We start from the raw sequence: 16,336 nt of genomic DNA, 5'->3' as shown, positions 1-16,336 counted from the left end.
TAGTACTTTCATCCTGGTGGATGTGGGTATTGTCTTGATTTATTTCTAAATATAGAATTGGCAAGAAATACTAAATCTATACCCATCAGTCCTTGAGGTAGTAGCATGTGAATAACTGATTATCATATCTGAGTCCTTTCTTAAATGGATTTGGTGGAGTGCACTTTGAATGGATTTAAAACAGTGTTGTTTTTTCCTTTGACTTACTAGGGCAGACAAGATGAATGAGACTAGAGTTTCTCATGGTTAATAATAAAAAATGAAGTCAGTTACAAATCCTGAAAGAACATAACATGGTTATTTTTATTTCGAATGACCTCTTCTCAGCAATTCTACTCATAGCTTTGTAAATTGAAGCCTGTTCTTGATTCTTGTCTGCTTCACTTCGGCAGTGGCTACTGTAGAAACTGGTGACAGCTGTTCACAATGTTAGTTTGCCTTTACCTGGGTGAATGGTGTAGATTTGACCTAACGGTACCTCTTTGCTTCTGAAATTGTTTAATATTAATGATTCTACAGGAAAATCTGCAGTAGACAATTTGACTCCTATGAAGAAAACTCGTGTGGGATTGCTGTTCTGAAGATGAGATTTACTTGCACTTTTGTTCATATTTCATGGAGATGAATAATTCAGAAGCGGTTATTGATTTTTTCCTTCCATTTGTTTCTCATCTTGGGTTTCATCTGAGCTGCATCCTTGCAAGAAAACAGGTGCTGCAGTACTGATCTCATCCTGCAGGAGGACATAAGAGTGGGAGGGAGGGGTGTCTAAAATGGATGTCCCATTTGATCTCTGATTTGTTTAAGGAGTATTTCAAATATTTTTCTCCTTTCTTGGCCTTACAAGCAGCAGAGAGCTGTTAATGGTAGTGCCCCTACTGTGCTCATGATCTGCTAGCACTGCTCTGGAGGGCCTACATATTCTCATTTTCAATTTGAGCTGTGCCTGGAAGTGCAGTTCTGTAATCTCAGGACTTGCTTATTTCCTGGAGTATCTTTTCATGTTCGTTTTTCTTGAATTTCTTTGCTTGTCTTCACAATGAGATTTGTTGAGAGAGAAGTTTCTGTACAGTGCCACTCAAATTTGTGTGAAAACAACAAGTTATGGGTTCTGCAGTTTCCAGGAATATGACAGCCACTCCATGTTGCATAAAGAAAATGCCTGCATTTCAATATCTCAGTTTTCCAACTCTAAATATTATTCTAAGGAGAATCACAAAGCAAGATATGGGTTAATAAGAACTGTACCTTTTCAAGAGAGTCCCCTATAGTCTTGCCTTGAGTCATGTAACAACAGTGAGTGTATATTCAGAATACTGTAAACTTTCCCAAGCATATTCTGTTCTGGAAGTTTTACCTGTGCTGTTGCAATTTTAAAACCTATTGCACTTTCTTACCACCCTTCCTTTTAGGTTGGCTGCCAGGTGCAGCTTCCTATCTTCAGTTTGCTTTGTCTTCACTGTTGCCTCTGACTGTTGCTCGTTTGCCTCCTAGGATCCTGTTGTGAGTTTGTCAGAGCTGTCCTACAGGTGTCCTCTCTATAAAGCAGCATGACATCTGTTGTATGGATAACTAATGGCATCTGGTAAATCAGTGCCTCTGACTGACAGTCCCCTTAAAGATGCTAGCAGCCTTTTTGTGTCTGTTCAAGCCTTAGAAGCAGAGTTGAAAAATTTGTAAGTCCCCAGGAACCTGATTCTTCTTGGAGTAGCTGGTCCCTATTACAAAAGTTTAGTGGCTGGTTCAGGGAAAGAATGGGATCTGAGACAATTAAACCTATCTAGAAGAGGAGGAGGGATCTTGCACTGTATTTTGGTTCTTGTAGCTTCTCTCAGGCTGCCTCGGTTGTATGTCTTCTACTTTCCAGTGCTAGACTGGTTTATGCCTTCTCTGCTCTTCTGTGCATCTGCTGAGATAGGTGAAAACTTTGCTGTGCCTCTGTCTGTGGAAGTCTTGTGGGTACTCAGCGGGGACTAATGCTGGCAAAGGCTAAATACAGCCTGTGTGGGTGCTGCATGTATGGAAGGCATGAGCTTTGCTTCAGGTAGACTTATGCTGCTTATTGGAAACATTTGGAACAGTCTTTCCTTGAAGTCATTGCTACTAGGAAGTGACTGGGACTTGATCCTAGCACCTCCTTCCTCTGCTGCATTAAGCTGCCCTTTTGGGTGCTGCAGAGTCATCTTCTGCTCAAGCAGGGAATGTGCTGGTTCCTGCTGTGCCCCAGTATTTGCTTCAGTCCCTTTTTCCTGTGTTCCTTCTGGTCTTTCAGTGCTACTCATGATTGCTCCAGTTCTGCAGCCTTGATTTTTTTTTTAATAAACCTCTTTATCCTTTCCATTGAGAGTTCTAGTCAGGTCATCTGTTATTTTTCCCTAAAGCTTTTGAGTTGCTGAGTTAAATTAGGATCACCATTTTTAAAACCCTATTTTCTGGGACAAGTGAGACCAGAGTGTTGCCAAAGAAAACTCACAGGGCTCATGAGTTTGTTTAAAGTAAGAATTGAAAAAGAGGCTGTTAATGACAGTGCTTCTGGGTCTACATCAAGGATGGTATTAACACAAAGGTAAAATCTTATTGGTGAAGAAAATGATAAACAGCTGAATGTAATGGATGATGGTGGCTACCCACCCATGTGAACTTCCCAAGTACCTCAGCAAGTCAAGTCTACAGCAGGCTCTTCTCAATAGCTCAGATTATCGCTCCCTAGGCCCTCGGGTATCGAAAGACGAAAAGATTGCTGTCAAATTAAGGAAAAGTAGCCTAATACCTAATGGTATTGGACCTGCAAAGCAGTTGAAAGAATAAAATATTTCAGAGGTCAAAAGCGTCTTGATGACCAACAAGGTGTCACTGCATTTCAGACAGATATTTAAACAGTAGACACTTGACAAAAGGGCAAAGTAAATCTTCTGAATGTAAGCAATCATATAGAATGAAAAGGTACTAATACCTGTAAGTAAGGAAGCGAGCTGGAAAGACCCATGAAATAGTTGCCCTTGGGCAAACTATTTCCCAAACTATTGCCCAAAATCCTTGTAAAGCCCAAGAGAAGAGTAAAAATCATTGGACCTGGACAGAAATGAGGATAACAAGAGGATTTTTAAAATAATTTGCGAAAGTCTTCAAGAAACAGCTTATTTTTGGAAGCAAAGAATCTGTGAAAGCATCAGTAGCTAAGAAGTCAAAATATTCCAGCAGTAGGGATGCAAACAAATAGTCGCATAGTTCTGCACTTTTCTCTATACGTTGTGCCACAGTGCTACCCTGCTGCCTCTCCTCTTGGAGGTACTTTGACAGTCTTCTGTAATGAGAGCTCAGAAGCTGAGATGCGGGCTAACAGGTTAGAGTTCTGTGCCTTGAAAGCTCCATGCTCCTTTCATTTTCCTGAATGAAAGCATTCAGAGGTGCTGAGAAATACATGACCTTGCTAATAAAAGCATATGGCTCAAATGAAAAGCATGTCTGTGGCTGGGTATGCCCACGGTAATTCTTTGTCCCACCAATTCAGAAACTTGTTGTCATCTTATTTAAATCTGTTCTCATTAAGGCCTCTGGCCCTATGATTATGAAGAAATCAGGTGCATTTGAGCCAAAGAAGCCATGGAAGACAGCAGCAGCTATGAGCCGTTGTTGAGAGAAGCATGACTTCTGTGGTTATAACATCTACTGTGAGCCCCATACAGCTTAAGCATAATGCTGAAGTGATTGGAGGCCTAATATTTCATCAAGAAAGACAGCCTTTGTTTATGTAAAATGTTTTAAACATCATGAGAGAGAAGCATGGAGATGTGATCCTGGCTGCAACCTGAAACTTGAACAGGGAAGAACATTTTGGGCAACCATATATGTTACATATGCGAGCCTGGGGGAATTGCCAGTCTTTAGCTTTTCAGTGTTTATCACTGAGATCCAGAGAGCTCCAGCCTGCTGGGAGCAGCTCCTGGTTGCTGCAGCAGGCTTCCTGGCATAGTCAGGTGGTGGTGCCTCTGCTCTGGTGTTGCAACTGTCAGGTGGAAGGCTGGGATTTGCCAGGGGTAATGGAGCTCCCGTAGCGTGGAACTATTATTGTTAGCACAAAGCTGAAGTTTGTTCCTTGAGTGTTTCGATCTTTAGCCTTTTTTAAATAGGGTGGGGATGTGTTACCTATTTAAAACACACACAAAAATCTCAGGTGTTAGATTCCTCTGTGATAATGTTTCCTGAGGTTCACAGATATTTGCCAATGATTAGCATCAGCTGAAAGCCATGAGAGAGGAGGTTGTAATTTGTTTGGAAACACAACAGAATTGAGTGATATTTCTATTCCTGAGCATTCCATTGCCTCTGATAGCCTTTGGAAGACCGGTGAGATGGTCTCCTGTTGCAGGGTAGGTAAGAGCTCTCCAGCTTTCTTAGTTAATTCTAAAATTTAAGAATAAGGTGGGATCTTGTAAGGCAAACAGGATGCTGGTAGTGGTTTCAGTGTTTGCTGTAGGGTGGGGAAGTCACTACTGGCAGTTCACATGCCAAGGAGTAACTGTGTGCCATGGAACCCTCCAGCGTGGGACTGATTGCCAAAGCGCAGCAGAGCAGGGACAAGGAGGTTTCCCTGCCTTGTGCCTTGCAGGTCTAATGAACCAGACACTCTGGTGCTGGTCAAGAGATGAGTTGCAAGATTCTTAGTTAATACTTAAATAATTTTCTGAACGTTGTACTGGAAGTAATTTGCAGAGGTTAGGTTGCTGGCATTCTTGTGTTACTCATTCGAGTTCTGTTTATCAGTTCACTGGGATTTGGAATTGTCATTGGCACGCCTGTGCACTAGCAACCAGACAGTGGGTGTGTGCTGCTGGCTCGGTGCAGCATCACCAGCCTGGCTGTATCAGGACCCCACACCTGAAGGCTCCTATTGCTGCTCTTCGGTTACAAGAGCTGATTTGCAGCTGGAGCAAGGTGTGAGGTCCTTGTCTGTCCTGGTTCAAACTCCCTCAGATGAAGTGGGAGCGCCCCTGCTCTGGGATGCTCAGTGAGGAGTAGGCTGTGTATAGGGAGCTGGGGGAAAAAGTATTCCGGTAACACGGGAACCCACTTTGCGAGGGTCTGTCTATTCTCAGGTATTCTGGAGCGTTAGTCAGAGTTGCAGAGGTCACGGTTGCCCAGACTATCACGATCAGAACTCGGCTTCTCAACAGAGGAGCAGCACGAGGCTGGCTGGCTGTGGGGCACCCAGGTGTCGCGTTTCCCTCGGCGGGCGGCACGCCCCGGAGCTCGCAGCCCACAGAGGGTTAAGGCAGCCCCGCGGCGGGCGGGGGCCGGGCGGCTCCTCCCTCAGCTCGCCCTGACACAGCAGCTGCGCGCCGCAGCCCGCCGGTGCCTGCACCGCTGCGGCTCTCGGGGCGTCCGCTGCCGGCTGCTGCGCCGCTGAGCCGGGACACGATGGTACGTGCGCGCCCTCCAGGAGGCTCCGGGGCTCGGCCGGGCGGCGGAGGCCCTTCCGTGGGAAGCCCCTCGCACTGCTGGGGGCAGCCGCGCTTTGTTCTCGGTCTGGGGTTGTTTGTGGCTGTGCACAGAGCTCTCCGGCCCGGGCTGCGCGATGGGTGCCCGGGAGCGGGGTGCTGTCGGGGGGGCTGCTCGGCCCCGCGCCCTGGGATATCTCCGCGGATCCGGCCGCAGGAGATGCGCTTCTCCTTGGGTGCTCACCTCACTGGAGGTGGCGGAGGGAGCGACTGAGCGGTAGCGGAGGGGGAGAGGCTGGGGGCAGGAGGGTGAGGCGGCCGCAGATGGAGCTCGGTTTTCATGGTCTGTGTGAGGACCTCGCCCCTCTCGGCTGCTCGCGGTCTGTGCATAAGAGCTGGCTGAATTCCCCGGCTGCTCAGCTGTTCGCTGCACTCGTGTCATCAGCGCAGAGAGAAGGAAGCATCAAGATGAATCCAGAGAAAATCTGGAGAGGGCATTCTGCTTCTCAGGGATTGGGGAGGGAGCTGCGGCACGGTGCCCTTCACCGGCGGGCACCTCGGGATGGGAGGGGGCAGCGGCGGCATCTCCTGGGCGCTGTCTTTGGGCCGGGCCCGGTGACAGCCGCTGACGCTGTACCCGATGCTGATGCTGAAATGTGGCGAATGCCTAGCGGGAGGGGGAGGGCTGTTAAGGCAACTGTCACCGCTGGTTTGAGGGAAGAGAGGTCCAGGGACCTTCTTGAGGTTCTGTTCTCCTTCAGTGCTGCAAATCCACACGTGAGGAGTCCTGAAGTAGCTGAAGTCCGGCTTTGAGCTGCTCAAAGCTATGTTCTTCAAGGATGAGAAGCCACAAAGCAGCCGAACTTCCAGCTGGGGTGTGGGGGAGGAAGGATCTTTTAGAATGTGATGCAGCCTTTCTAGGGCGACAGAGAAGAGATGTGGCCAGGAGCAAAGTGGATGTTTGTCCTAGCAGGCTACAGAGAAGCATTTTATGCTTTAGAAGTGAAAACAGTGAAGTACTTTCTTTTTTTCTAGTGGTCCTTTGTTATCCCCCACCCTGCTGTGTAGGCCCAGCTTCTCCCATTTTGAGGGAGGGAGAAGGTGCATCACCAGTGGTATGGGATGATGACTGCAGACTCCCATGCTGTGTTTTTGTAGGGTATCTTTAGCATCCATTAGAGTTGCACCTAATAAACATCTCATTAAAAGGATTAAATTGTCTGCATGCTAGTGCTAAAATTCATCGAAGCATTTCAAAATAGGGAATGTTACCTGTGGTGCTTGGGGGGAGAGAAGCTGGAGCGGGGCTGGGTGTACCAGGCTGTGTGCCTGTCAATATATCTTCTGATCTCTGTTCTGAGTGCTGCTTTGGCAGTGAGGTTGAACCTCGTTGTCCGAGGGGGAGCAATTAAAGTCAGTAGTGATGGCAACAGAAGCTTTCTTAATAGAGGAGAGAAGGGCCACCATGTGTGGGGGCTGAGAGTGCTCGGGCTGGACTCATGGTGGTGATGTAGGAAGGAGAAAGAGGAGGGAGCTGGGACATATTTATCACAGTGAGCTCGGAGGGAGGAGCGTGGCTGCTGCACACTCGCGCACGCAGGAACACGCACACACACTGCGGCAAATTCTGCAGCTGGTGCCTGCTGGCTTATGACTGCAGAAAAAACAAGCTCCCGTTTAAACTCTGATCTCAGAGATGTGGCTGTTTCTATTCCCAGTATCTCTGGTCCCGCTGTGAGCAGCCCTGCAGGCTGGGCGCTTCTCCAGAATGACAGGGGTTCCTCTTTCTTCCGATGAGGCAGGGGACTTTTTGCTGCGTAAGGTCAGTATCCTCCCTATCTCCTTGACGGTTCTGTCTGGTCAGTTGCATCCAGACCGTGTGTCTGTCCTTACGCTCCCTTCAGCAAGCGACAGTTGTACAGTGCCTGGGAACCCTTTTATTCTCCCCTCCTGTCCTTTGAACTGTTGAGGCTGGGTCATCAGTTTTGCAGTAGTTTTGTTTCTGATGAAATAATCCATAAGAGGAATATCTTGTTGTGTTACTTTACTGTTCTTCCTCCTGTCCGCGTTCCTTAGTGATGCCCTCAGCTGAAATGGGGCTGAGCGATGGACTTGAGTGCAGGAATACAGTGAGCAGTAACCAGCACAGGCTGTTCTTGGTGAGAGTGAGGAAGCTGTGTGCCTGTGAACCAGTACCGCAGAGGGCCTCATCTAGCAGAGGGAGGCTGGGTACCTGGGTGAGGGTGGAAGAGAGAATCCTCGGTGTGAGCTTTTGTGGGATATGGCCTTGTGCTCGTGTGTGTGTTGATATGCGTAGCAGCCAAGGTAACTCTGGAATGGCTGCATCTCACAAAAGAATAACAAATGGACAGCCGAGTAAGGATGCAGCAGTATACCTTGGTGGTGTGTCAGATTTACTGACCACTTGGCTAGCGCAGCCAAGTATGCCGTGTGCGTTATCACAGGCTTCCATTGATGGGCAGGAGAGAGAGGCTTGCAGGCCTTCAAAGGAAGATGCTATGGGAAGCCTAAGAAGACAAGATGGCCTAGTTAATGTACAAGGACTTCACAGTAGTGACAAGCTCAAAATGAATGGTGTGCCTTCTAGGTGTTAGGTGTTTGCTTGGCAAAAGTACCTGGGAAGGGTAGGGAGACAGCAGTTACTGGGCTGATGGATAGTCTCTGTGAATGGGAGGGAAGAGAAAGTTATGTGCATATGCATGTTTAGAAATGAATCTGGGGGGGAAACAAAAGATTGTTTTTCTTACTCTCAAAAATCCTGATGTGGTTACAGGCCTGTGCCGTTCTGAACTCTAGCGCAGGCCTTGTAGCTGACAAAATGAACTGGTGAAGGTACTGGGCTAAAGTAGTTTTTAATTTCTTGACTGATATTTGTTTTTTGCCCGTCCCATTAGAGCTGCTTGATTGAATCTTGTGAAGTTGAGCTGCTTGGATGAATTCTGTGGATTCCTTTTAGAAATGCACATTCTTTGTCTTTGCCTAGAACAAGCATTTTCTCATTTGCTAGAATACTGAAGGCAATGAGTTTATGCAGATTTTGTGAGAACTATGGGGTATGAGAGGAAGGTGCACCAAGTTGGTACCTTCATTGGGGCAGCATGTGCTCTTTGGCTGCCATCTGGGCAGCAGCCGCTCAGACTGCGTGCTTCCATCTCTGCGTGTGCAGTCACTTGACCGTGCAGTAGTTATCTCTCAAGAGAGGACCTGTGGATTTTGCAATGTACTGCAGGGGACGTGGAGAGGAGCTGGGATTATTACAGTAGGGCAGTGCAGTGTGTAGTCTTCATCAATTCGGTGGCTAATGGAACAACTTAAGTGTTTCAGGAAGTCTCTGCCCTTCCTAGGCTTTATTCACAGACAAATGTGAGCATTGGTGTCCTTGGCCAGCACACTTGTAAGGTCAGAGACAGGCCTCTGAGTCCTGCTGGGTAAATCTCTCAAATGGATAGTATAGCGTTTAGTTTTCTTTAGTGGGATATACAGTTTGTATCCACTTCTACATAGCAAAAAAAGCATCATAATCCCAATTTCTGTGCTTCAAAAGAAATGAGACCTTCCTTTACTTTAGAAAATAAATCCTTGGATGTTGCTTCTCCAAGGATAAAGGTTGAGAATCTCAAATGGAAAGAGAAGTGTAAGTCACAGGTAGGGTAGGCTTCAATGTGTCTGTCATCAGTATGTCCTATTGAACACATCTCTCTAGACATATTGTCTCTTATGGGCCTTCTTGTGAAGTCTTTTGCAATTAACCAGAAACTCCTTCGTGCCCTGATTTCACTCACAGTGGGCCAGGGTACATAAGATTTTTGTGTGACTTTGGCATTCTGCAGTACAAGAAATCTTCTTGTGAATTTAACAAACTGTTGAGACTCTGGAGGGGAAGGTGCAGGAGGAGAACTGATCTATAGGCACTGGTCAGTGCGTGGGGAAATATATTTCATTGTCAGTAGTTGTGAGAAATGTCCATTTTGATTTCCAGTGAAAAGATTAAAGCTAGAAAAACTTGGTGCCTTTTTTCACAATATGCCACAGGAACAAATAGATTGTGCTAAAAAAAAAATGTGGAAGTATGACTGACAAGTCTAGATCTCTTGTTTTGTCTACCAGCTTTCAGGTTAAGAGAGTCAGTTAAAAGACTTTGTCTGAATAGCTTTTCCAATTCCTTTGTTTCACTGGGATACAACCATCTCGTTTGTGCTATTCTCTAAGTGCCACTGCCAAATTCTTAAATAATTGAGGAAAAAACTGGAAAGAAAAGGCCCTTAATATCTCTATTTTTAATGTTGCCTCAGGAATGTCAGTCTGTCATCAGATACTAATATTGATCTTGGAGGGCAAAATGAGCAAGCAGCTGGTGATTTACCTTCTGGCTGGCTGGACTTGTGTTCTGAAGAGCCTCCTGAGCAGTGCAGGAGGGTTAACTGTGGCGCTCAGAACTGAGAGCTCTCGACAGGTTGCATAAGAAGTAAATTACTTTGAACAAATACGTGGCATCTCTGTGAAGAACCAGCTCGCAGGCTGGTAGGTATGAACACAGTATGTGTTTTGACTCAGATCCTGACTGCTAAATTTGCTTGGGAGTTTTAATTGTTAGGAAGTTTCTTTTGTGCTGGTCGTCCATATTTTTAAAGGAAAGGCGGTCTTCAAAGAAATGAGATGGAAACGTGGAAACGGTCTGTGTCTGCATAGCTCTGAGGGAGCTGAGTGAGTGTGGGGCTCTGAGACAAATGTGCTCCTGATCTCAGAGGCCTGTTCCAATCTTCTTTATTTTCCCAAGTTTGTAAGTGCAGTCCCTGATTGCATGGTGCGGACTGTAAACTGAAAGATACGTGGCTGGACTTGATAGAATTATGGAGAAGGGACTCCAGTTAAGGAGTGCGACTTCAGTGAGCTCAGAGCAGGGCACACTGAGCTGACTTTGTCACCAGTACTGATAGAAGACATTCCTACTCTGATATCAGTCTCCTTGGCTTCTCTCAAGTGCTTCTCTTTTCAGTGCTGAGCAGACAAGACCTGCATTTGCTGGCAGAATGGACTGGTGGCCTCGAAGCTCTGCACCTTTAAAGTAAATTTCTGTATCACATTCATTATCACCGTACTCCATGCTACGAATCAAATCCCAGGAATCCAGACTGTGCAGAGAATTTATGTAGTGGTAACTAGATCCAGGAGCACAAAGTCAGAATGCAGCAAGGAGGAGCGTTGGCGGAGGACGGGTGCTCTTTACTCAAGCCCTGGCAGAACACAGACCTTGGTGCTTTACCACTGCTATACATGTGTTCTGCAGGTGGTTTCATAACCGTGGCTTAAATAGAGACCGCATTCAGCAGGTCATCTTCAATACGGTCAGCTGAGGGAGAAGAAAAGCTGCTTAGAATGGCCATCTCCTCAGGGGACCATCTATCAGTCCATCAGGGGCTCGTGGAGAGAGGACAACCGATGAGCGAGGCTTTAAGATGTTCTTGAGTTTCCTTGTGGGTGTTTAGTGGAGGCATTTAAGCAGCCATACCTCCAGCTCCTCACATATGGAGATAATGTCTTTATGTGGAGCTGTGTTCTTAATTCGTGTGAATACTTTGCAGTACTTCATGGCAAAGAATGCAGGGAGAGCTTGAGTCAGCAAAGCTACTGTGGGGAACAGAATCTCTCCTGGCTGATTCTGCACCTGGCAAATGAGACACAAGTGTTCATCTTACCCATTAATGTAGCTTAGCTGTGGTGTAGCTTCCAGCTGAGGGATGCTTAACAAAGGGTTAGAACTGTAACTTCTGAAAATGGATACAACTGCTTCCAAAGTGAACATCTGCCTTCAATTAACAGTTCTAAAGTGACTGGGCTATCAAATTGCTCTTTAGCATAAAAGTGAGACAGTATGAGCAATTAAAAAGCAGTGAGATGGTTGCTATAGTTGGCACAGTATAGAAATAGAAGTTGCCTGGGAGAGAGGAGCTGTAGATGGCAAGAAAATATCTCAGGCAAGACAGGAAGGCACGAGCAAGTGACTGGAGGGAGCATCTCTTGGGATGTAGCAAACACCAACTGCCTGCCACACCCTAAAAAATATTTCTCTTCCATCTCTTGCCCAATTGCTGGTTCACTTTCTTAGTGTTTCGTGAGAAGGCAGTCACTCCTTTTGCACAGCCTATCCTTACCCTAAACCACCATCAGAGAAGTAGCAGTGTGGCAAGGGATGTTATTAAACACCTTTGGTTAGATCCTCAAATGGAAACCTGAATGTTCCTTCACTCACCTCAACCCTTTCCATCCTGACAGACCTAGCAATGGTCCTTCTGGAAACCATTCCAGATTTGGCTTCTTTGCTGCACACCAGTTTGTGCCCCTCTTGCATTGCATTGATCTCTACACCACTGGTTTTGATAGTAATTAATTTGATTTGCTGTGCTTTCCCATGTCTTTTGAAATCTGTTGTTGTCTAGTTCTTTCAGCATGTTGTCTTCTGACCCCAGTGATTGCTTAGTTCTGTTGATGGTTTTTGGTGGTTTTTTTCCCCCCTCTCTGTCCTGCCTAGTGTTACCACTATCATTTAATTTCACTCTTTGACTCCATTCCCATTGAGAAGCTTCATATAAGGAGGCTCTGTTTCACATTGACAGGGCTTTAATTCAGTACTGCCATGATTCTTGTTATGTGTCCTAATATGAAAAGTCACAGTCATAGAACATCTGAGGTTGGAAGGTACATCAAAACATCATCAGGTCCAACATTCTGTGGGGAAAAAAGGAGCCTGGATGAGGTTATGTAGCACTCCTCCTAATCGCATCCTGAAAACCTCCAGTGATGGGGATTGTACCGTATCTCTGAGGAGGTTGTTCCAGTGATTGATTGCTCACACTGTAAAAAGTTTTTCTTTCACTAGGACAAAGCTCTCCCAGTACAACATGTACCTGTTGCCCTTTGTCCTCTCTCTGTATGGCTGCAGGTGAAGAGAGAGCATCTGTCCTATTTTGAAACTTCTGTAAAACCTCATGGATACAATAATTCTTCCCTGCTCAGATACCACTAGCTTCCCCTTCTTTTCTAGGTGTGGTTAATAATTCCCTCCTTTTATAACCTGTGCACTTTCATCTGTGATCCTTTTGGTGATCACATGTGTGCTCCGTTCCTTTGCTCCAAGGGCACCACATAGCTCTGCCTTGGCTTCCCCTGCAGGGACTCGGCACACATATGGCTGTAGCTTCTTTCCTTCCAATGATCCATGGATTTTCATAGTCCCCCTAAAAATATGTTTTCCCTTGGCTAGTATGCAGTGATTTTTCTTTCTCTAGCAAAGAGAAAATCTCAGATACAGATATTTAGATTTATCCATCAATAAATACGTATTTATCTATATTGGCAGTGTTTGAAGACCTGAAAATACAAAGTATATGGAATGGTCTGAAAATGTCCACAGTAAAGATGCATGAGAGGCAAAATGCTTGCTGGTGGGCCACAAAGCACTATCTGATGCCAATTCCTCATCGTTCTCATCTGCTGAATCACTCTAGAACTACAGCGCTTAGAGCTGCTGGGGTGGGGGAGCAAAGATGCTCACTGTGCAGTCTGGTGTTTGGGACACAGAGGTGTGGTGCTCCTGTTGGCATCTCTGTGCCAGTGAGCATTTCCACTGTGCGTGCGGAAGAGACAGACTTCAGCCAGAGGGGCTGGGAGCAACTCTGCTCCTTGCTGGGCAGGTGGTGGCTCACGCTGAGGTCACCCATCTCCTGAGGGAACTGGCCAAGTGTGCCCTGCTGTGCCACCTTCTCTTGCGTTGTCTCCCTCCAAGGATGCAGGGATGGTCACAGACCTCCCCACTTCTCCTGTTTCCTTAATGCTTCTCTGCTTCATATCAGGACTAGGATGAAGGCATTGCCTTGGTTGTAGGCATGGGCAGTACTGAACTGGAGGGTGCTTGGGACAGTCAGGAGGAATAAAAAGGTGACCCAAAGAGTCCAGAGAGCAAAGTCATCATGGCAAGAAAGAACAAAGCTTTAATCCGGTGGAGTGTGGTGACCCTATCATATTTTCTCAATCAGAATGCATGCTGAACCCAATACAGCCATTTTTGTCTGAAAAAAGAGGAACTGGGATTTTGTCTGGGATTTTATGTACATAAATTGAATGTCCTGAAAAGAATTTTCTCAAATTTTTAGGAGAAAGAAAAGGAGTGGAAACTGATGGATTGCTGCTGTTTTAAGAAAAAATATTTAACTGCTTTTAGCAATAATTTTAGCTGATGTTTTGTACAAGCAAATATCCTGTTGCAATCTAAACAACTTAATATTTTGCTTTGAAATGACTAATGAACTGTTCTTAAATATTTTAGAATGATTGATTTTTCAGATAAGTACTACATGAGTTTGGACTCCGATTTACAGCCTGTGGAAGCTAATGGAGACTGCAGGCCATCCTCTGTCCTTAGCATCCGAGGAGCTGCCCAGGCTCCTTTCCTTGTGCATGGAGGTGCAGTCAAGACGTGGGGTGTAACTCACCATGTGAAGGTGGCTGTTTTCTGTGTGGCTGAGTTCCCAGAAGTGGAAGCTGCCTGTTTTTCTCAGCCAGGCTGATGCTAGCACTTTCTAGACTCCTGTTTGTCCTCTGAAGGTCAAACCAGAATGAGATATAGCTGCTTGCTCTCTGTGCCACGTTTGTGGCAGTTACTGCTGCTTGCACAGGGCCAGGCACTGCTGCAGAGATGCTCTGCTTACAGCAGCTGCTTCCCTCTGCCCCCCCCCCCCCAAAAAAAAAGGAATGACAGTTTTCTTCAACAAAGAATTTTCCAATCTTTTGTTTCTGGAATTCACATATTCCCACCAGCCATTCAAAATCTTTTCAGCCTGCTCCTCTGTGGAGGGATTTCTTTTTATAAATGTATTGAGGATTCTCCTTGTGCTGCTCCATAGCATGCTTTTGTTTGTGCTGCTGGGGCTGGGGCAGCCCATGGTTTGCCTGTTTCTGCTCACAGCTGTGGAAGCACCAAAGCAATGCACCAAGGGTGGGCAGAGCCTGCTCACCTCTGACAGGTCAGGGCTGTTACTGCTGCAGTACAGCAAGGATGCCCAGGTGAGAGACAGTCAGCCTGTAGGTAAAGGGCACAGAGCTGTGACTTTGCAGTTGCTGGTTTGTGTGCTGGCAGCCAAAGCAAAGCAATCTTCCTGTTTATTTTTTAATTCCTGAGCCCATCTGACTTGCTGGCAGAGCTTCCAAATCTCCTCCAGCCAGAGCTGGTCTGGCCAGCTGTATGCTATTTGGTTTGCTTGCTGGAGGAAGGAGCTTCAGCAGCTGTGTGCCTGTCAGGTGCTATGCTTAGGACATTGCTTCCAGCAAGAATGCTTACTCCTCTTTCTGACCCCTAAAAATGTAGGGGCTCCCTTGGGCAGGAGTGGGTCTGTGTTGCAGGAGGTGGTATGAAGGTGTTTTTGCACAGAGGGGAAAGGAAGCAGGATCCTGTTCAGTAATTTGTCTCTTTCCCAAGGAGATGTAGCTTGCTGCACTCATTACAGTTCTGGAGCATTTGTGAATGAATACATTGTTTCATTTTCTCTGAATGGACCTCAGTTGGGGCTGGATTGTTTTTTCTTTTGTGGGCACTGAAGGAGCTGCAGTTAGACGTTTTGCAGCCACAGAATGAAAGAGATGGTGACCATCTCAGTGTTATGATGCTGATTTCAAATGAAGGAAATGGCAGCCTTTCAGCTCGCACTACCTCATGTTAATTATGCAAATGTATGCACTCTGAGAACCCTCATGTATGCTTTGACTGTCATCAGAGATGAACTTTTATTTTCACAGAGCATCAAGAAGACCATGTAACCCATTGCTCAGCTCTTTGCTAAGGTGTAGCAAAAGGAACTGACCCACAGAACAATCTAGGACCTGTTGATGTTTGCCTTATAGGTGCAACCTGGCCTAATAATCCCAAATAATCATGGGGCGAAGGAAGCCAAGGGTGTGGGAAGACAAGAAAGGTAAAGAGGAATAAAGAATGCTCCCTGGATGTGTCAGGATTGGTTTCTATGGTCAGATAAACAGTCTGTGTCCTCTGCATACCAGGGTCCTGCGAGTTGTGTAGCATGGACTGCATGCCTCCATCAGACACTTGCAAGCCCTGATGAGGTCTCCTTTCCAGGCTATACAATCCCAGCTGTTGCAGCTCTCCTCTAATCAGAGAGATGCCAGTCCTTTAATTGTTTTTGTGGCCCTTAGACACAGATTGCTGAGGCTTGGTGAACCAGTCAGAGCACTGCGGCTGAGTTCAGCGCAGCCTCCCTTGAAAGATGCCTCCTTTGCCTGAAGGTGAGATGAGAACCTGGGAAGGCCGACCTGATGATTGGTCTCTTGTTTCATACCAGTGAGTTGTAACTATAGTTTCTCCAGTTCTCATCAACAGAATGACAAGACTTCTGAGATGTGATGATCTGAAAGATGAAAGCAAGCAAAGCAGCAGCTCTGCAGCTGTACTCGTTAGCCCTTTAGGCTAGCCCAACCTCTGCTGTTAATCTGCAGGCTTTTTAGGTGCTTTCAGTCGGAGTGGCACAATATACATTACATACAAGGATCTGTGTTGGCAGCACAGGTTATTTCTGCCTCCACGGCCATCTCTCTGCTTCTGGGATCATTTCTTTCTGGGTCCATCTAGCTGTCACATAGTGATCTCGGAGCACTGTGCTGTGCTTTAGCCTGGACTGACTTCCCTGCAGAGTTCTCTTTGCTTGAGTGCTAAAAGCAGCGTCAGGTTCTTCGTTCTCCTATGGTTTCTCTCTTTGTGTTTGTAGACAGCCCTGGATGGATAATTCATACCAACGCCAAGGGCTGTGTGGCTTTGCTCATTGCTTGGTTTCCTCAAACAAAACCAGTCTGGTTCTGATCCCCTCTTTAAA

General features: G+C 46.3%; 1 protein-coding gene across 4 annotated transcripts in view; it reads left to right on the top strand.

The window, feature by feature from the left end:
- Positions 1-16,336, top strand: part of MAP1A (microtubule associated protein 1A) — a 53,415-nt gene that overhangs the window by 15,610 nt on the left and 21,469 nt on the right. The window contains exon 1 of one of the 4 annotated variants that reach the window (XM_021407101.1): positions 5,358-5,421. The exons of 2 other annotated variants lie outside the window; for them this stretch is intronic. Coding sequence is in view for 1 of the 2 variants with exons in the window: in XM_021407099.1 (XP_021262774.1) it covers positions 15,385-15,424 (40 nt within the window). In the remaining variant the exon portion in view is untranslated. Of the gene's footprint in view, positions 1-5,357; positions 5,422-15,369; positions 15,425-16,336 lie in introns of those variants that run through there. One more of the 4 variants, XM_021407099.1, reaches the window with a different exon arrangement.

The sequence above is a fragment of the Numida meleagris genome, chromosome 9 (genome assembly GCF_002078875.1).
Source record: "Numida meleagris isolate 19003 breed g44 Domestic line chromosome 9, NumMel1.0, whole genome shotgun sequence".
In the NCBI taxonomy this organism is placed as follows: domain Eukaryota; kingdom Metazoa; phylum Chordata; class Aves; order Galliformes; family Numididae; genus Numida; species Numida meleagris.
Note: the sequence above shows the minus strand (reverse complement) of the source record. Positions and strands in the feature narration are given on the sequence as shown.